The 22,191-nt window shown below is 42.3% G+C and overlaps 1 protein-coding gene across 1 annotated transcript in view; it reads left to right on the plus strand.

Moving 5' to 3' along the window:
* The window catches only part of STX18 (syntaxin 18), a 105,582-nt gene that overhangs the window by 36,414 nt on the left and 46,977 nt on the right, over window positions 1-22,191 (plus strand). The window contains exon 2 of the mRNA XM_083156412.1: window positions 19,709-19,776. Within this exon, the coding sequence (XP_083012538.1) occupies window positions 19,709-19,776 (68 nt within the window). The remainder of the gene's footprint in view (window positions 1-19,708; window positions 19,777-22,191) is intronic.

The raw sequence follows: 22,191 nt of genomic DNA on the forward strand, positions 1-22,191 counted from the left end.
ATTATGCGGTCGATCTGACCACAAACGGGCCAGGATCTCGGCTGTCGGCGGGGATCGACGGCCGTGATCCCAGATTGCATACCCCCCTAAGGTGGTTAAAAGGCTGAGGTTTTTTTTTTGTTTGTTTTTTTAAGGAGGCATGGTTTTTTTTTTCCTCCTTTAAGACAAAAAACTTCAGAGTTCGGCTGGCATCCCGCCACAATACATCCGACCCTCTGTCTGTACCCTTATTGCATAGAACTGCTGGTCACAGATAAAAACAGTTTATTTGGCTGGTAATTAATGCTTAAAAAATTAGAACACGTTTTTTACCTTAATAGCAAATGACCACCAAAACATTAACAACATTTATTGCATTATTTAGAATGCTAGAGCAGAGCCTTCTCCATTTCTCACACGTTACTGCGCACCACTATTACCATGGACTTCATCAGTAAATGATCACTGCTGAGGGGTTACATTTAGATGTACTTAAAGCACCCATTTGTTTTCATTCGTTACTTGCCGTTTTCCAAGAGCTAGATGTGTTAACGAGACTGAAATCATTTGCATCCTGTTTATACAGTGCAAAATATTTATATAGTAAAAAAAATAATAATAATAATTAGATTTTAACGTGTCATGGTCAGTGTTGCTGAGTTGCTAGCCTTTCTGTTCTTTTAGGGAATTAGAAGGAAAATGACACAATTTCCTGCACTTTCTCCTGGAATTTCTCTTTCCTTTTTATCTTGCGTATTCATCTGAGAAATAAAGTACAGTGGGAGGCTCTGTGATTAGAGTGAAGCGGGAGTTGTGGCACAGGTCCGCGAGGTGTGGTAATGCTGACGTTATGATTGTGCAATGTCACCGGCTCTACGTGAAGCTCTCACTTTCATTGAGAACTGTGATTTGTTGTATGTTTAGCGGAGATGTATTGTTCTAACTATGGTAGATCTTAAAACCGTGTAATAAAATGATTTTTTAAAATTCTTTTTAGATGAGCTACACACAAGAATGTACATGGATTATCATTCATTATTTGTTGTGCTTAGTAGTAAGGACCTAAGGTCGTATTGGAACTGGCCCTACTGGCGGACATGTCATGCCCTACTGGCGGACATGTCATGCCCTACTGGCGGACATGTCATGCCCTACTGGCGGACATGTCATGCCCTACTGGCGGACATGTCATGCCCTACTGGCCCTAAATATGTGCAAGGACATGATTGTTTAGCTGTCAAATTCAGTACCTGAGATAGTACACAAACTTTGTTTAATGTTTTAAAACCTTGTTTAATGCACAAATAAATTGTTTGATATATTTATAAAATTTAAATGCATTGTGTTTACAAATGGTTCTCTCCCTCAAGATACCTCCATTAAAATATTCCAAAATACAGTATAATCCGATATCCAACATGTTTCTGGTCCCGAGCATTTTGAATGAGGGATACTCAACCTGTAATACATTGTCTTTTAGGATATTGGCAATATATGTAAAAACAAAACAAAAAAAAACAGGTCAGTCTGAGGAGTCTACAAATGAGTGACTGCATAGTATCCACCTACGTCATAGGAAGTGTTAAAATGAATCTATCTGAAAACCTAATTCAATTTATTTTGATCACTTTGAATTTTATTCGCTTATCTTGAGACTATCTAAATAAAATAAAAAAAATCCTATTTTCGTGTGGTGCAGACAAGCTAAGGCAATACAAAGACATTACTCTTTTATGTTCAAACATACATATATAAAGCCATGTAAAAATCCATTCTTATCTTGACATGCACTGTCATTGTTAATAAGAGGATCGCACATATATATACAATTTTAAAGGTTACAATTTCTAACTGACCCATGACCCCAAAGGCTACAGTCAATAAGTGCTGTAAGCAGTAACCTGTAACCTACGCTCTGCAGGGCCCTTTGTCACTTTCACCGAGAAGGTACAATGCGGTCTCACCACTGAGACACAGCGGGCAGATATTTTTTTTTCATCTCTGGTTTGGTAGAACTGCTTTTAGAAAGTAAATTTGTTTTGTCTCTTTCGTTTGCTATTTTTAGCCGTTTTTAGTCAATATCCGATTATTTTTAATTGAAATATTAAGAGAATACTTATGGAGTTGCTGTTGCTTTTTGCTAATGCCCGTTTCATGTTACAGTTGGCCAGCACTGTTAATGCTATCCAATATTTTTTTAACGATATACACATTTAGGATATTGTTATATGTTGTGCACACACACAAGACATGTTTGACATGGATGATTGTTCCTTTCCGAGTGAATCCGAATAACCCCCTTGGTTTGTCCTCAACCACATGTTTGTGGTGCAGGGCATTGAGGACACTTTTTTCGGATGTCTTTGTACATCCTGGGTATCGCCTGCCTAGTGAAGTGATTTGGCACCGGGGACACAATACCTCCATCAATTGTCTAAGTCCCACTCCACTGATGGCGGTCCCCGGATGCATGTCTAACACCAGTATAGCTGTCAAGGCCGCAGTTATCCTCCTTGCCATAGGATGACCACTGTCGTACTTTGTCCTCATCGCAAACTACTGTTGGACAGTCAATTGCTTAGTGGAATACGTAGTCGTGTTCCGACTTCCCCTCTGGGATGAGAGCCATTATAGTAGCCGGATTGAGAGACTATGATCCACCAGAGTACTTTTCAGTGAGGTTGGTAACCAAGGGAGCTCTAAGTTGGTATTTTAAGGACGTTCGTTGCAGTGGGTGGAGACACTCTCAGGTCTGGCATGAGGAAGCTCCATGGGCTTAGATAGATAGATCTATCAAGATACAATAAACAGACACGGCGGTCTTTAGTTTAAGCAACGTTTCGTGCTTTATTGCACGTCCTCAGGCTTCGCGATAAAGCACGAAACGTTGCTTAAACTAAAGACCGCCGTGTCTGTTTATTGTATCTACTGTATATGAAAGACCTGTGAGTGCTGACAACCTGCCGCATTGCTCTACACTGGAGATTTCTCCCTATTCATCACCCGGGCAAGCTGCTCAACACGAGCCTGGTTGAGTGCCATTATCAATATGTGTGTGTGTGTGTGTGTGTGTGTATCTATCTATCTAGTCCAGAGTGGAGCAGCACTTCCTTGACAAATTTCAATCAGTGGGGTGCCATCCAAAACCCAGCAGGGTTAACACAAATGTCCAGACGGCGGCACTTGCCCAAAAAAAACACATTCACAGGCAGTGTTTCAATGTTTCGAACCTTTTAATCACGGTTCTTCATCAGGATCCTGATGAAGAACCGTGATTAAAAGGTTCGAAACCTTGAAACACTGCCTGTGAATGTTTTTATTTTGGGTGAGTGCCGCCGTCTGGACATTTGTGTTAATATATAATTGACAGGACTGAGGCATATAGACAGACCTAAATTAATGATCTGTGTCCTTTTACCAGTTGGGGCATTAGTGTGGCATGTTACCAGTTGGGGCATTGCAATGTGGTATATTACCAATTGGGGCATTACAGTGTGGCATATCAGTTGGGGAATTACTGTGTGGAATTTTATCAAATGAGGGCACTGCTATAAGGCATATATCAATACCGATATTTATATGACCAAAGAACAATAAGTGAAAAGCGTAGGTTACGTACTTTTTCCGTAACTTGCGTACCCTTTATTCCTAGCTACATGCGAACAAAGTGTAGCGCAGCGTAGCGTACCTTTACCGTGTATTGTACACGCTTGAATCAATGCAGTAATAGGAGATCCCTTCGTAGTACTTTGTCTCTAATCTGCGAATACACTTTAAGGACAATGTCCGTAATACACCTTATCGCTAGATGCAAATAATTTAGACGAGACCACGATATAACAAGTGAGGAGATAGATTCTCCGTAAATAGTGTATTTAGTCCCTAATGGACAACAGGGGATTACAGAAATAAGAAAATACAGGGTAACACGTGATACAATTATCTAACAATAATGAATACTTTAAAACACTTACAAAGGAACAGAAACAGATACAATTATAATCAGCCACATTACATAAAACGGGAATACAAATGTTACCGTTAAGGAATAGCGCAGCGCAGTCCGGTCGGAGCTCACTATATTCAGATTGAACTATAGCCCGGGTTGGTGAGGGGATATCAGCAGTGCCAAAGTGACCGAGGCAGCCCAGGGTTAGCTATCTTATAGGGTCAGAAGGGGGAGGTCAAAGGCCATTCCTATTGGTCAGGGGTTTGAATGTCCAGTCCTCAGTGATTCGGATAAAGTATTACACCTGGTTTGGATTGGTGCAGGGGGAGTGTACTTTGGAGTCCTTTGTGTGTTGGCATCGTCGTCGGGGGTCGTAAATAGCAACAAGAACCGGTTATATCTAGATTCTTTTGTCACACACATTTTAACAGAAATAGTCCTTGAAATATAGATTTTGTCCGTAATTATCGGACCATGTGAGTTGCGAAGTTTTCGCAACGACCGGAGAACTGCGCATGAGAAACGGAACATAACAGTACCAAACATTATACAGACAAAAGTATGTAATGCTGATTAAACTATGTGTAGTGCTCTAAACCTTTAATTAACTATATTTTATTTTGTGTAAGTATGGTATTATGAATTTATGTGTAATAGTATGGCTGCGCTTCTGGTCCACTTTGTCACACAGACTCGGGTATGTATACTTTATTTGCGCAACTCTGCGAACCAAAATGGCGGCCATACTATCCTAAAATGGCGTGTGTGTAACTCGACTTTAACACATATCCATTTGCACTGTGGTGTGGCATGTTATGCATCTTATCTCAGTGAGCAAAATTCTGAAATCATTTAAAATCTATTTGTAGATTTTTTTTTTTTTTTTTTTAGAATGTTTTGCAGCCCTCAGTCCAAAGTTGTTTCCTTAACACGCAGTCCATGAATCAAAGTGTGGGTGGCGCTGCCCTAAAGGGTGCGCACACATTTGCTATGCAGTGCTGACTGAGAGCAAACCCCTTAATATACAAATATCAGATGCAGAATCACTTTTTCCTCATTTCCTCTATATCCTATCAGTGGTGGAATACTTTGTGTTTCCCGTGTGGCAGCTCGCATGTGATGACCCAGTTTACACCAAGCAATTAAAGCAGAGATTAGGCGCCCATCCTGTACACATAACCTTTCCCCTGCATCCCCTCCCACATTAGTTCTTAAAGAAATGAAATAATTCACTCCCCAATGTAATGCAAGATAAGTGATCGCAATCAGCTGGTATGTGCTTAATTAGCTACGGTATGTATTAGATACTGTATGATGTTCTCCTATTTCAGACACAAATTAAAAAGGAAATATACCTCCCCCACGGATGTCTAAATTATGATTTTTCTTTTTCTTTGCGAGTTGTATCTGATGTCTTTTGGGTGTATTTATGCGTGAAGAGGACTTTCCTATTACAACTATTTCCCAGATAACTTTCTCAGAGTTCTTTATCTGATGTAAAGTCCTCAGTATGATGTGTTTTTAGAAATGGTTTAGCCGAGTTTCTCGTGGCATCACTATGGGGTATGTTAAATGCTGATTAGGCAAGCTATGATGGTGAGCAGTACCTATTGCTCGCCGTCATAGCCCATCCTCTGTATTCAACCCACCCACCCTGCACTCGCCATTTCCACCTTGCTTTTTCTAAAAAGCAAGGTGGAAACAGCGAGTGTGGCCATCAAAACGGCAAGGCACGCGGCTTTATGCCTCGAGCTTGCTGCATTTGCGGGGAACCTCGCCGTTTGGGGGAATCAGGACGGCAAGGATTTCCCCATAACACAGAATATAGCGAGGGAGTTAGATGGGGAGATGGCCTGTTTTCAGCAATCCTTGCTGAAAACAAGCCATCCTTGCCATACAAAATTGGTGGTTTCTGATTTCTTTCCTTATGAACATTGACCTTGTTTTCAGAGAAGGCACATACAGTACATTGTTGCTTCCTTCAGCCTGCACACTTCCTAGTGGTGGCAAAAACTAGGTTCTGTTTTTACAGCTTTAGTGGGCTCAGGGGTTAGGTTCTCACCTCACTGTTTCTACTGGTGGCTGAAGCTGGTTCTCTTGTTCTAGTTCTTCGTGGTGGCTTAGGCTTTGTTCTCGCCTTACAGCTCTAGTGGTGACTGAGGATCAGGTTCTTGCTTCACAGTTCCTAGTGGTTTCTAAAGATTTTGTTCTCGTACATATTTAGTGGTGGCTGAAGATTGATTTTCATGTCATAGTACTTAGTTGTGGCTTAAGCTTGGTTCTCGCGTTACTGTTCCTAGTGGTGGCTGAAGCTTTTGTTCTCGCGTTACTGTTCCTAGTGGTGGCTGAAGCTTTTGTTCTCACGTTACTGTTCCTAGTGGTGGCTGAAGCTTTTGTTCTCGCGTTACAGTTCCTAGTGGTGGCTGAAGCTTTTGTTCTCGCGTTACTGTTCCTAGTGGTGGCTGAAGCTTTTGTTCTCGCGTTACAGTTCCTAGTGGTGGCTGAAGCTTTTGTTCTCGCATTACAGTTCCTAGTGGTGACGGAAGCTTTTGTTCTCCCGTTACAGTTCCTAGTGGTGGCTGAAGCTTGATTCTCATGGCATAGTTCTTCGTTGTGGCTGAAGCTTGGTTCTCACCTTATAGGATTAGTGGTGGCAGAGGATAGGTTCTCATATCACAGTTCCTAGTGGCGGCTGAAGCTTGGTTTTCACATCTTAGTTCTTAGTTGGTTCTCCTTAAGCTTCACACACACTGTGATTTGATCTTCAATTTTTGACTATATAGTCAAAATCGGAAGAAAAGCTAGATCAAGTTACACAGAATGTATACAGCTTGCGATGCCGATGCGCAACCCCTGTGGAATTAGCATTGCAAAAAAAAAATAGATTCTGCTGGCAAGCCAATCATGACTATATTGTATAGCAGGTGTTCCCAAACTTTTTAGAATCACGGCGCCCTAGAGCATCAAAATATTTTCAAGGCACCCCTAGGCCAAATGCTTCTTATCAAGAAATTCAGGAAAAAAATTATTAAATTAAGTTTATATGTCACCGTTATCTGCTGAGGGACAGAATTTGCTTCGGTTTGTCCACATATATTATGATTGGCAGCCACAAGCACTGGTTTTGCCTGGTACATTGACCATAAATAATATGAATTGATCCTGGTCCACCAACCCAAGGCACCCCTTCAAGTGTCCTGAGGCACCCAGTTTGGGAACCACTGCAGTATAGTGTTCTATTATAGTCAAGATCTCAAATAAATATAGCCAATATTGTATTGTCCTGGGCTCTAGGGAAATTGCATTGTCCATATTGTACGTAGCTAAAATCTCTCCGTGTATGTACCTTAAGCCATGTAGACACGGTGCGACTCTGCCAGGTGAGTTTGACTATATAGTCAAAATCGCCTTGGAAGTATGTAAGCCAGAGTCATCTTGTGTGTACAATGTGGGCATGGCGCCATAATATAGTGGGCCCCAAATTTTATATGATAGCCTTTAAATGTCAATAGGACATATCTGTCATACTGCGCCCACATCTGTCCTGGCATTACCTAAATCTCATGGGCTTTATACTTGGATAGTAACACCGTTATTAATAAAGTATTCTAAATAATAGAGGATTCATTTTCCACAGCCGCACTTGTCACTAAACAAACAAATGAATTAACCGCTTGTTGCTAATTGTAGTTTTTGTTTTCTCCCACACGACAGGTCTGTGCTGCTCTGTTAATAACCATATGTATTCCTCCAGTGCCCACCCCCCTCCCCCTCCAATCCTTTGACAGCATACCATGAACAATTTGTTCTTCTAATGACCCCATCGCCACTCGCTGCCTCCCTTACCTGCTAACTATTACCGAGCAGACGTTGGGACTCGCACATGAGCGCTGACACAACACAAGCTGAAAGTGTAAATAATCGCTGGTGTATTTTGTCTTCACCTTTTTAACAGAATGTTAGAAGCTTGTTATTAGCACTTCCCCGCCGCATACTGTATGACCTTTATGGACCTTCACTGTATTCTAACATAAGCAACTGTGTGTCACAGAATCCATTAACTCTCTATTTTTATTTGGACTATAAACATCAAAGTGCGTTTAATAGGCTTTAAGGACTTGTGTTACCAACTAAGCTAACAATGTTCTGTTATTGACATTCACAAATGAGTGTCGTAATACGTTGTGAGTGACGTTTTACATGTGAAGCGGTGGGCTTATCCCATCACCAGTCGAAGGTAAGCAGTCGGCACACATTCATGGGGTGGTAGTTTGCGCAGCAGACAATGTTGTGTAAAGGGGTGTACACACGGTGAGATTTTGGCAGGAGATTTTGACTAGACAGTCAAAATCTCCGAGAAAGGTAGCCAAAATCTCAGTAGTTTTTTTTTTTTTTTTTTCTGCTTAATCTATGTACGCACAGGATTTCGGCTGAGCCCCGTGTGTATTAAGATTTAGGGGGTTATTCTGGTTCATTCCTTCTGGCAAATTCCTCCTTAGATGGACAAAACCATGTGCACTGCAGGTGGGGCAGATGTAAAATGTGAATACCAGAATACCCCACCCTAGTTAAGTCCTCAGAGAGACCGCTAAGTGCATCCTGCCAGCCCCGGGAGCCGCGGTCAAATATACAGTGTAGCAAGAATATTCTTGCCTGCAATGACTATTTGCCCAGGCGATAAAAATGTTTGCGGGTCACGCATTGCTATAACCCGCTTTGTACACATGGGGCGATTTCAGGCAAACCTACTAAGCGATTTTTGACAATGTAGTCAAAATCACTAAGAAGAATCGACCCGTGTGTACACCCCTTTAGTCAATGTTGCCTAACTTAGATTTACTGTGCAGACATGGCAATTTTGACTAGATCATAGAATATTATTACTAAGACCAAATCACTTAGTCAAAGTCTCCAGTGCATCTTGGCAATATTGCTTCATCAAAATTGGCCATTAGCCAATATCTCATAGTGTGTACGGGGCTTAAGTAGCACAGACATGCGTTGTGTCCGTGACATTGCTGCACGCAGAGCTGACATCCAGCTTGGACACAGATCCACAGTTCTTTAGTGGTCATCCTGGACTGCTATACACTAAGCCAGTGGTGACCAACTCCAGTCCTTGAGAGCTACCAACAGTTCACGTTATTTATATCACCTGGCTGGGGCACAGGTGCACTGATTACTGACTGACACATTATAAATGATCCACAGGTGGAGCTAATTACTTCACTTGCGATTCTGTGAGGAGACCTGGAAAATATTAACTGTTGGTAGCTCTCGAGGACTGGAGTTGGCTACCTCTGCACTAAGCCTTGGAGAGAGGTAAAGTGGATGTAGATAAAGTACCAGACAACCAGATCCTAACCGGACAGATTTATTAAGCTCAGTGATATAATAAAGTGGCTGGTTCTTTATCACCGACTGCTGGTTCTTTATCACCGACCTGTTAGCTCATAACTGTCATTTTGCTAATCTGGTCAGTAACTTGATCGTGAGGCGCTGATTGGCTGGTGGTAATGTACCAAGCTTCATAAAGGTATCACTTCACCAAGCTTAATAAATCCGCCCTTCATCTCTCACACACAGCCTGTAACATGGCAGTTGGGAACTGATTGGCTGATACTTTATCTCTCTATAAAGGTGGCCATACACATGACCATTTATCTGCAGATCTGTCTGGTTGGAACAAAAACATGGTTATGGATGAGAGCAAATGACAGTTGACCATTTGCTTGGAAATGCTGGAAAATTGACAAACTGTCACTCATCCATAACCATGTTTTTGTCCCAACCAGCCAGATCTGCAGATAAATTTTACTAGTGTATGGGCACCTTAAGGCTTATGAACTCTGAAAATAGATTCTGACACCGCTTCCAGGTTTGTCCTGTGTGTGATCAGTAGCGGAACAGGAATAAAAGCAGGTACATATGGCCCAGCCTATATATGCTACAGTCACATGAAGATACATCCAATACATGAAGAGTGTAAGACGTAATTTTTGGCAGTGGTCTAAAATGTCCATGGACGGTGGTTTCCAAGCTTCCCTAAATCACAGCGCTCCTGACTATCAGCATTTTTTTTTAAGGGGAGTTTCCAATCACGGCCGAATTTTGCGCCAAGCAAAAAAAAAAAGATAACAATTCACCTATCAGTATTCAATCACGGGTGTTTTCACCTAGTTTGAGGACATTTTTTCGCCCATACCATTTCACAGTTTTTTTGTTAATTCGACATGGGCGAAAACGGACACACAAAAAAAACAGGCAAAATCGGAAGCAAATTTAACAAAGCAATGTGAATTTGAGGCAATTTCACAGATTTACACCGTTTTTTGCCCTGGCGAAAAATCAGCAAGGGGGATTGAATAGGGCGAGTTGAATTCACTCTAAAAATGGGTGAAAGTGCAGTTTTTTTCAACTGGTGAAAAATTTGGCAGGGATTGAATACTTAATAAATACTTGAACATATTAAATGAAGTGACTTGTGTCATGTCTAGTGGCAGTTATGTGGTGTACAGTTGTGGTTCAGTTTGTCCACATTGTCTGGTGTATGTTTTAAAAGAAAACATTATTGGTATCTATAGAAGAGGGGTAAATGCAAAGATTTGTCTGATGCCATGGAATACTGTACCTAGCACATGGCTGCACCCTTTACTGACCACCTTGTTTGTCCCTGTTGTGTTTCTCTATATGATTTGTTACACGGACCTGTCCCTGTTGTGTTTCTCTATATGACTTGTTACACGGACCATACGCCAAGTTGTATGACCACCTATACCTTGCTGGTGATGACATCCATGTTACGAGGCACCATAAATGATCATTCGTGTAGGAAAGGATTCTTTACGATCAGTGTAGTCCTTTTTTTTTACGTTATGAAAATAAAAAGGTTTCCTTTTCTCAGCTTCTGCTGGAATGCATTCCAAATAAACACTCTTGTTTTAGTCTTTATGTATCCATATCTGTTTTTGTTATAGGTTTGGCAATTCACATGTTATATTCCCCTGGCAATGCATACTTATGTCTTGTTCAATGATGATAAAGTTTGAGCAGAATTGAAATGAACTCCATATAAGAGTGGGCGGGATGCATTGTTACTGCTCTGATTTATTAGGATGCATTACTAATGTGGTTGATGCAAGGAATTAATCAGATTTGCCATTTATGAGGTCAGGAAAGAAATGTTCTATTCCCACAGTAAGGATCATTGGGTATTTTGTTTTGCATTGCCCTTTATCAACATTGCTGTACAGTCATTCTTATGCAGTGCATGCGATTTATATTGTAAAACTAGCGTTAGTACGTGGCTTCGCTCGCGTGGGTGTCTGTTCTTGCAAAGCAAAAGAATTTTACCGTAGTGCCATCTATTATTGTGCTGTAGATTTATATTGTACACATGGATCAGCAAATTTAGCAGTTTTACCTTCAGGGCTTAACACAAAAAGTTGCTTTTAATGCTACCAACCCATGAGGAAGCCCATAGGAGAAGCCGCTGTTTGCCCATGTGACTTGTTGTGCGCCGTGGCGAAGCAGGTGCTTACCCCAAGCTGCAGGTGCTTGCATTGAAAAGGAACATAGTTAGGGATAAACATTCTCATCTTCACCAGGGGGAGCATATGGATGACAGACGGTGAGGATGCCGGAGATCGATATACCGACCCTGGTATCCCGAAAGAGGAAATTCCGACGGATCAAGTCAGTATACTTGCCCTCACCGCTAGTGCCTAACCCCGGCACCCTCCTCCCCGCCCCAGTCTAACCCAAACCCCACTACTAAGTACCTAACCTTCCCCTCTCTGCAGCATAACCCTGCGTTCCCCCAGTAGTGCCTAAACCTAACCCCCGCCACGTTCCACCCCCATCCCTGGCCTGCCCCTAATGTACCCTTCATACTTGCCAGTAGGAATGACAGTTGTCTGTTTTCTGGCATCGGCATGCTCATCCTTTTGGGATTCCGCATTTGATTTTCTGGAGGCAGTTGGGATACTGACCTCTGTATACTGAATTCTGGAATTCTGACTGCATCCCGTACCATGTCCTGGTAGATTCTCTACTTCCATTAAATTCCTCTGCAGATCAGTCATTTAAGTAGGGTTCCATTGCATAACTATGGCGGAGTCAAGTTCCGCAGAAGTATGACCGGAACGCCATCTTTCAGCACAATGCTGTGCGTGTTCTGCATGTGCAATGTAGGTATACAGCGTGCGTGCGTGTGTATTATGCACACACATATAGGGCGGTATTCAATAATCCTGATTCGCCATGTTTTTATGGCGAATTTGTGCTGTTTGGCGAATTTTTGACTAAAACAGTGAATCACCCTATTCAATGACCAGATTGCGAATACATTTGAAGGTTTTTTTCGCCATGATTCACCGAGTAGCAATCGCTATCTTTTTATGGAGAAGTGGAATGTGAACTTTTAAAATAAAGTGTTTTGTTTTTTACATTTGGTGTCAAAAAATCAGGAATTTTATTCTGAGGAGGGGCATGCTATTTTTATTCATGTGCTGTAAGCACATGAATATATATTTAATTTTAATTATTTTTTTTTTTACACAGCAGCCAGCAGGGGGCGCCCGAGCCGCTCATTAGATATTCATATATTCACTGCACCCGATCGTTACATATGCACGATCGGGTGTAGTGAATATACCCGGTCCCCTGCTGGCACCCCCGGGGGGGCAGCCTGTGCTGCCTAGCACCCGGGGAGCCCACCTCCCCCCCACATACGCTCTGGGGCAGAGAGACTTCCATCTCCCTGCCTGCCACTGTCCTCAGGCTCCCTGCGGCGTTCGCCGCAGGAGCTCCTATTCGCCGGTCAGGGGCAGCGAGCCCCTGACTCGTTGAATACCGGAGCCGGCGAGGCTCCGGAACGTGGCGAATGTGCAGCGAATCCTAAACGGTATTCGCTGCACCTCGCCGGTATTCACATTGAATACCGCCCATAGTCAATCTAGGTATACAGCATGTGCCCTCTGAGGGCTTTATTCAATGCTCCCGATTCACCGTTTTTTTCAGCGAATAGGGCTGTTTTCACTCCTTGCAGTGAATCTTTTTCACTGAAAATGTGATTCACCCTATTCAATGTTCACTGTTCACCGAAAGCGAACCGTGAATGCCGGACAGTTCTCCGTTTCATGCTCGCTGCAAGTCGCTGGTGTATTTCAATGGGGTTTTCACTGTGATTCCCCGAGAGTGTATTCAATGCTAGGATGGAGAACTGCTTTCAGTATGATTTTTGCCATGATTCACCGTTTTGCATTAGGCATCTTTTTAAAGTGAACTGGAAAGTGAACTTTTAAAATAAAGGGGGTTTTTTTGGTGTAAAAAAATCTGTAATTTTTATTCTGTGACGGGGCATGCTATTTGGATTCATGTGCTTGCTACACATGACTATATATTTAATAAAAAAAAAAAAAAAATTTTTTACACATGAAGTCAGCAGGGGCAGCCGCTCATTACATATGCATTTGCCGGGGGGGTTAAAAATCGCCATCAGAGGCAGCGACCCTGCGGCGTTGAAAGGGTGAGAGGGAGGGCTGGCAGCGAATGGTCAAGCTGCACGTAGCGATTACTGTCATTGAATACCTGCCCTAAATGTCAAATGTTTTTTTTTTCTTTCCTTTATTGCTTCTCTCCCTGATGTCACATTGTAATACTACATACCTCAGTTTCTTTCTAGGATGCTAAGCTACACACCAGTGAAATGACATCTAAATTCATCCAGTAGTTTTGGCCTGATGCCGGAACAAAAATAAAAATAAAATTATGAATTCTGAATTTTTCTTTTCAAAGTCTCCTCCATAGCTCATAAGAAGTCCCTATGTACAGACACAACCCTTACGGTATTATTCTAATACAGGTTGAGTATCCCTTATCCAAATTATTCTGAAAAACATTGTTTCCAGAATGTACTTCTATTTTTATTTTATTTTTTTGCTAATAACCTACTGGGGAAATAACATGTAGCGGACACTAAATATGTGTAAGGACACGATTGCTTGGCATTCAAATTCAGTGTCTGAGCTTTTACACAAACCTTGTTTCATGCACAAATAAAATGTGTTTGATGTGCATACAACATAAATGCAAAATACCTCAAGATACATCATTCAAAGATAAAAATATTCCAAAATATGGAATAGTCCGTTATCCAAAATTCTTCTGGTCCCGAGCATTTTGGATAAGGGATACTGTATATGGATTTTTTTTTACGTCATTTCAGGTTTTATTTCCTCACTTGATAAAGAAGACCGCAGTCTGCGGTGACTTATCCACTCTCTCCAGTCAAAGCTTTGCTCCTTAATAGCTTTTGGCTGTGTTCTGAGATCTTTATGATGTGCAGCTACGCATGTTGTCTCCATTCCTATTCACGTCGTGTTTTTCTCCTTCCCTGGTCTTTTGGTGACACAAAACAGAAACCGAACAAGGTAGCAGTTTTGATGATGAGATTACGGCTAGCCCGGCTGGCTGTCTCCTGACTCTAAACTACACCTCTCCAAGCACATGGCCACCCTTATCCCATTGTTTAGATGTTGCTCAACCCGGACAGTTTTAGGTTACGGGATCAATTGCTCTGTGCAGCCCTGGTTTAAGAACCAAACTTTTGTCTGGGAAATATGAGCCCTCTTGCCAGGGCCCCAAGAGACAAATCATTTGGAAATGAGACAGTTGTCATTGTGATACAGTGGATTTTTCTTTTGTGAATTAGCAGGGAGAGACTACAGTCTAATTGCCCAAGAAAACACATTGCAATTTCCACTTCCGCGCTTTTAATTGGAGGCTCTTCCGCGGCTCCTGAATTTCACTTAGAGCTTAAGAGAAAAATGTGATTTATTTGCTATACGTTAAACTGTTAACTGGTACGTGAATTATTAACCCTGTCTGTGCTGCCTCTGCAGGCTCATGGTCTTGAAGGAGTTTGTGCATTCAAATAAATGTGATTTATGCCCGTGAATGGTTTCGGTGACCATGTAATGAGGAAATATTCCATGTCTGGGAGAAGTCATTTGAATTTCTAAGTTCTCCCTCTCATTGCCCCATCCTATCATTCCATTTAATGGAAGGGTTCTAGATTACTTGGCACAACCCCATAGTGTACATAAAGACACTGTTATAATTATTTATATGGAGCCACAAGGGTTCCGCAGCCCCTTACAATACATAAATGAGCAAAAACAAGAAAGCAGTGATAGTACAAGGCAATTTTGGAGAAGTAAATTTAAAAAAAAAGGGGACACAACACTGAAGTTAATTATTAGGGTGGCAGGGACCAAGGGTTTGGTGCCGTTGAATGGATTAAAGAAAAAGCACATGTGAAGAGGGCCCTGCTCATAACAGCTTACATTCTGCAGTGTTCATAGGACATCGCTGATTTATTATATATTACCAGTTATTTATATATATATAATCACACCTATTCAACAGAGCTGTACAGAGGCTATTTGAACATTCACATCAGTTCCTGCCCCAGTGGAGCTTACAATCTATATTCCCTACCACATGTACACGCACACATAGACATTCTAGGGTTAATTTGTTGGGAGCCAATTGTCCTACCAGTATATTCTTGGATTGTGGAAGGTATCCAGAGGAAACCCACGCAAGTACGGGGAGATCATACAAACTCCACACAGTTAGGGCCATGGTGGGAACCGAACCCATGACCTCAGTGCTGTGAGGCAGTAATGCTAATCATTACACCGTCCGTGCTGATGTCACACGGTAATTAGGACACGGCCATGCCCTATCCAAAATAAGGAGTTATCATATCACAGTGCGGAGAGGTGTGTGCGCCACAAGCTTCTGGTGTGACTAGTCTGACGATTATTCCCAAATACCACCTGCGATCATGCACAACTCTTTCAAAGCTGCTCTATTATTCTAAATATCCCATTTGCCATTCCCACCTAAATTGAGACACCTATGACTGGGACATGCAGCCAATCTGATCATTAGGAACTGTTGCCAGTTATTTTGTACTGAAGTGCCTCGATAACTAGTTGTTTGGTTACCGGAAGTTATAGATGGCAGCTTGCATTGGGTCTTCTAATGCATTTTGGAAGTTTGGGAGTGTTACGCCTTCATGTGTTCTGATAGTACTACTTAGCTTTCTCTTCCATTTCATGTGCAGTGGTAGGAAGGCTGGATAGTTGCACAATACTCCATCCACGCTTTGAGCATTGCGATTGGATGATGCTGTTAAAAAAGGACCTCTCCCAGTATCTTCGGAATTAATTTTTTGTTATTTTTCTGGTGAGAGATGAACATGGCGGAATTGTGTCTGGACTGACTGAAGTACCCTTTGGAAATATTTGCTGGTTTCATTATTTTTCAATTTCCATTGTCTTGAGCAGCAGTTTTATAGTTGTTATACTATGAAATAACCATTTTAAATAGCGTTTTATACCTGATTTATTAAGTTTGTATACAGCAGTTTTCTGTTTTTACAGATTTATTTTATACTCCTGTTTTTACTAGGCTGGGTTCATGCTAAGGACTCCTTCTCTCTTGTGTCTATTAAGCGAGTTCACAAGACATACCGTGTGGTTTACTCTGAAGTGTGTGTGTGGGGGGGGGGTGTATTAATCTTTACAAGTTTCTGTCGCCTAATCGCTTAGGAAATGCCCCTACGTTGTTCCTTGTGTAGGGGCATAGCGATAATGATGCGGAGCCCTGTGCGTCACTATCGTTAATCAGTGATTAATATCCAGCATGTTGGATAAATCTAGTAAAATTGCCCGGCCTTGACCGATCGCTCAGCAAACAGTGCTGACACTTCGCTGTGTAATACTGAGTGATCCAGCATCGCTCAGAACGCTCAGCAAATCACTACGTGTGTTGGCCCCTTTTAGGATATGTATGGCAAACTCACTTCAAAATGCTGATTAAATGCCCAGCAGTGGTTCTGGAACAGATTTGTATTTGGCCATGGAGCTCCAAATGAACTTCTGATATCATGACAATACAAAGTAGAACGTGTGTTATATCAATTGTCGTCATTTATTTTTGCCTCCATATTCAGCAGCGTTTCCAATATGGTTTTACACTGGGGGAATTAATTAATGCAAACAGAGAGAACATACAAACCACACCGGTTTGTACATCGATACACCCTGAAATATTACTAAGTAATCCGTTTAGGAAATGTGTACAGTCTGTGCATTACAGTGCTTTGCCGGACGCCTGATACATACTCTGGTGCCATCATGTGGTGAGATTTATATTTGCATTGCTTATACAACTGCTCATTACAGTTGATGATTTAACAATATTGTCACCTCAATATCCGGTTATATTTGCTGCAGAATGTCATGTTTCTGTGGAGGAATTTTGCCTTTATTTTACGCAACGCAGGATTTCTTCCCAACATTTTGGTTCTACCCAAACTTTTTCCTCATCCCCAGCAGAGGCCATTGTTGTCCTCCCAGCTCTATTTATAGACTTTTTAGAATCCTCAATTTGTTTGCTATGCGGCACGGTGCTAACAAAGGTGCGATGTGTTGGTTTAGTCACCACAACTACACCCTTTACGAAAAAAATGTCCGGTTCCGCTACAAATTCTTTTGATCCTGAAGTTCTGAAATAAAAATGTTGTGTAATCCTTATAGTAGCATATCTGATGCCTTTTACATTCTCTTCACTATATGTTCTGTATGAGCCCCTGTCTATATCTACACTGCTATCTACAAGATGGCACACCTATATGCAGGGCAGTCCTATAAACGGTCAGTAGCACTGGCCCTTCTGACACCTGCAGCTATCAACTCCCAACGGCTGCAGTACCCCATCACCACCACCACTGCATAGACCTCTCTCTCTGGCTTTGGCTGTTGCATGTCCTGGGCTGCATGTGGGATCTTGTGCGTGCCCGGAGGGCTAGCCAGGAGGAGAGACAGAGCACATTGGCACTAGGCTGATGCACTGTGGGGGGTTGGGCAGAGATTGCCATCAGGGGGCAGTTCCTCTCACTGCCCTTCTCCCTCTCCAGCACTAGTGCTGCCTGCTACACCGATATAGGGGCGAAGCAGGAAGGGCTGTAGTATCACAATTCATGGTGCTATAGCAATAATGGGGAACCTTCGGCCCTCCAGATGTTGTGGAACTACAAATCCCAGCATGCCTTGTTAGAGTTTTGCTATGTGGCCATGCTACAACAGTTGCATGGCATGCTGGGATGTGTAGTTCCACAACAGCTGGAGGGTTGAAGGTTCCCCATCCCTGTGCTTCGGTACCTCTACCCCTAAATTTGTCCAATATGCCTTTCCTGTATGCCACCAACAACTGGTTGTTTGTGTCCCGTGTCTCTTCCCCCCCCCCCCCCCCTCCACCACCACCGTTGTCTAAAGTGCAAATCCCCCCAAAAAGTTTTTTTCTTTTAAATTTGGAAAGTTCTACAATCCATGATTATTATTACAAGGAATAATTCGGCATATACATGTAATATAAACTACCAATATGGACTATATAATCCATATCTGCATAAAACATTGTACATATCGCACCTGTGTATACAGCTTGCGATGCTTATAAAAAGAACATAATGGTTGCATGGATATTAGACCGCAGATGAGGCATCACATAGAGATGAGGGACTTCCGTGCCTGCTTTATGTTACTTCTGGTTTTACTATGGTCTGGATGAGCCATTGATGAGTACCCCATCACCGACTCGTAATGGAAGCCGGCTGAACCAATATTCCTGAGCATACAAAATAATTAGACCTTGCTATATCGGTATCTTGCACGGTACCCCTAGGCCAAAAAGAAATTATGTAAAATGATTACATTTAGTAAATTGTATTTATATGCCATCTTCGGGATCAGTTATGTCAGGTAGCGGGCAGAGTTGTAATCCTTTTTGCCCATATAGCTAATGATGGGCAAAAGCAGAGTTGCTGGCTGCCAATCACATCAACCATAAATGCTTTGTTTGGTCCTGCACCACTGTAAGATCCCTGTGGCACTATCGGGAGTTATGGCTACCTCATTGGGTGCCACTGCAATAGTGACATCACTTAGGGATGTGTTTATTACCAGTTCTTTATATCGAGCAGACCTATTCTGCAGCACTTTACATCAGTCTGAGAGGAGCTTCATGGGGGTATTCAATCTGTGCCACTATTTCCACCGGTGGAGATAACGCTACTCGCCTAATTCAATTCTGACTTTTCCGACAGCATTGAAGGCTTTTAGATTCAGCTTTTTTTTTTTTTAAGTCCTAGAACATAGCAACATAGAATTTGACAGCAGATCAGAACCACTTGGCCCATCAAGTCTGCCCCTTAAAGTCCAATCTGAATTGTTGGAAACGGCCACTAATTGTCAAATTCGCGGGCGATTCTGACTATGTAGCATCCGTTTTTGACAAAATGCGGCTGTTCCGACACTTGGAACATTGAATACCGACTGTCGAGTTAGTGTGAACTCGTCGAAAAAAGGACGGACAATTCATTTACCAGTATATTTTTTTAGTGTGATAGGAAACAAGAATACCGGGAGGAGACCCGCACAAGCACGGGGAGAATATACAAACTCCATACAGTTAGGAATTGAACCCACAATGGCGCAGTAATACTACACACCAGCCGCGCTGCCACTGTTGTGCCTAATGCTTTCAACTTTTTGGTTATGGGTCCAGGTGAAGATTACAGCATATTTTTTGTTTTAATTATTTGTAGCTGGTGGGGTTGAATTTTTAGTGTCATCGTAGGTCAATTGTCACATTGTTCGCAGTTTTTATTTTGTACTAAATTATGTCTTTTTCGTCCTTCTTTAGATCAGCAACATTGGAAAACTGAAGGATTTTCTACTGGAACACAGAAAGGATTATATAAATGCCTGCAGGTGAGAGCAACTCCCTACTTGGACATTATTTGAAGTATATTAAGTTCACAGTATACTGTTATTTTTTTACAGCATACCTAAGGTGTATAACAAGATAGCTGATTCTCCATGTGGAAGTAAAATGTGGATTTTTGTACAGTGTCACAGCACATGTTGAAGTTCATTGCACAAAACTGTCTGCCTTGCCTAAAAATGATGACTTTCTCCAAAATGCCATCTCACACACTATTTGTACACAAGGCTGCCATCTTGAAGATTTTCTTTTCAAGAGCTTATTATTACCTGAAGTCTTTTGGTTACTTCCTTATATCCCACTACAGCAATACATTAATTAACCTTATTATTATTATAATTTTATTTATAAGGCGCCACAAGTGTTTCGCAGCGCCGTACAAAGGAACAATACAGGGAGACAAAACTTGGCATAACATTGAATAAATAACAAAAATACAGTACAAATAAAGAGCGCCACAGTTCAATACACATTACAGCTTAAATATAAGTAGTGAGGACTCAATCAACATACAACTAGAGGCTTGAGGCCAATGATGGAGATGAGTATGCAGATGGTCACTGAGTGTTGGAGTAAAGGAGAGCTGTGAGTGACATGTGAAGAGAAGTGGGCTTTGACAACAGGAGGGAAGAGGGCCCTACTCGGAGGAGCTTACAATCTAGTAGGAAGGGGAGACAGACAGATTACAAGAGGTGCAAGCAAGGGGGTGGTGGTTAGATAGCAGGATGTAAAAAGGCAAGGGGTCGGAGAACCAGCTGGTTTATGCAGTGGAAGGGTACGCTTTGATGAATAGGTGAGTTTTCAGTGCCCGTTTGAAGCTTTGCAAGGTCGGGGAGAGTCTAATGGAGCGAGGGAGTGCGTTCCACTGAAGGGGTGCAGCACGGGCAAAGTCCTGTACTCTAGCATGGGAAGCAGTGATCAGGGTGGAGGAGAGACGACAGTCGTCAGCTGACCGTAGAGGGCGGGAGGGTGTATGAATGGAGATGAGGTTAGAGATATATGGAGCAATGGAATTAAAGATGGCCCTGTATGTAACCTTAGTAATTATTTACCACATAATGTAGGTGTATCCGTTATGTAGTGTTTATGATCAGTCCTTTAGCAGGTTAGTCTGTTTAGGCCACAAAATGAGAACTTTGTTAAATTGAATTTAACCCACAGTTCCTTCTTGTTAACATTAACCCCTTGAGTGGTGGGTTTTGCTGGGCCTAAACTCTCCCGAGCCGCCCCGAACATCCCAGAGCCTGCCGCCTGCGTCACTACAGTATGGTGATTGGCGGTGGCGTATGATCGCCAGGTATGCTGGGGGACCAACAGGAGGGGTGACGATGGAGGCACCACTGGCACGCACCTACTAAATAGTGGTATGCCCGGAAATTTTCCGGGACAGCCCGCTGCAGCAGCGCAGCTGAGCCCGGAAAATTTCAGGACATACCACTCAAGTGGTTAAGCTGGGTACACACTGTACAATATTCGGAATGATTTTTCTGATTTCATCAAGTCAGAACAACAATAATTAAAATATCACCCAGTGTGTATGTATGTCACTGACGATGCGCACTTATCCGTGACCTTCTCAGTCACCTGTACATGCAGGGCGACCGAGGGTATAGTTAACTAGAGCAGTCATTCCCAAACCAGGGTACATGTTCCCTTGGGGTACACTGCAGACTCGTTGAAGATAATATTGGTAAGGGAGAAAGAAGTCTCCCGTTGGGTCTTATTTTACGGTTCCTTCTGCAGCATCATGAGCCTCTCCTTGTAGCTCCACTGGGAGCTACCCTCACTGCCCTCAGATATCCGCATTCTTCTGCCCCACTGACGAGGGTGGAGGAAGCAGCAGCTTTAATCCCTCAGGCGTTAGCAGAAACCCTGGAGACAGTACACAGCCAGAGGCCGGACACAGAAGGGCCCAATTCCTGAACGCACACTACTCCGCCAATACACCTTAATATAAGGATGCTTATTCCGCTCACTTCCTATCAACTCATAAGTACAGTAGGAGCAAGTTTCATCTTTGCTCCTTTGGGCAGGGCTAGCCATGGCTAGCCATGGCTAATCTATTGTTCTCAACTGCAATACAATACGTATTGCAGCTGAGAACAATAGAATAGCCATGGCTAGCCATGGCCAAAGGAGCAAAGATGAAACTTGCTCCTACTGTACATGGATATTTCAAATCGAGAGAAGAAGGTACTCCTAAATTAAACGCCTAATCAAGTACAGGAGAGGAAATGGTTGGGCACCGCTGAGCTTGAGCCAAGTTGCGGAAAGTAGTGGAGTCAAACTAGGAGTTAACCAGTGTAATTATTTGCCAAATAATAACCTGTAATATAGTTATGTAATGCTTGTATGAGCCAATGCGTTTATTAATGCAGAAACAGAACTTCATTAAATGAGGC

Source organism: Crinia signifera, chromosome 1 (assembly GCF_055691185.1).
Source record: "Crinia signifera chromosome 1, ASM5569118v1, whole genome shotgun sequence".
Lineage (NCBI taxonomy): Eukaryota > Metazoa > Chordata > Amphibia > Anura > Myobatrachidae > Crinia > Crinia signifera.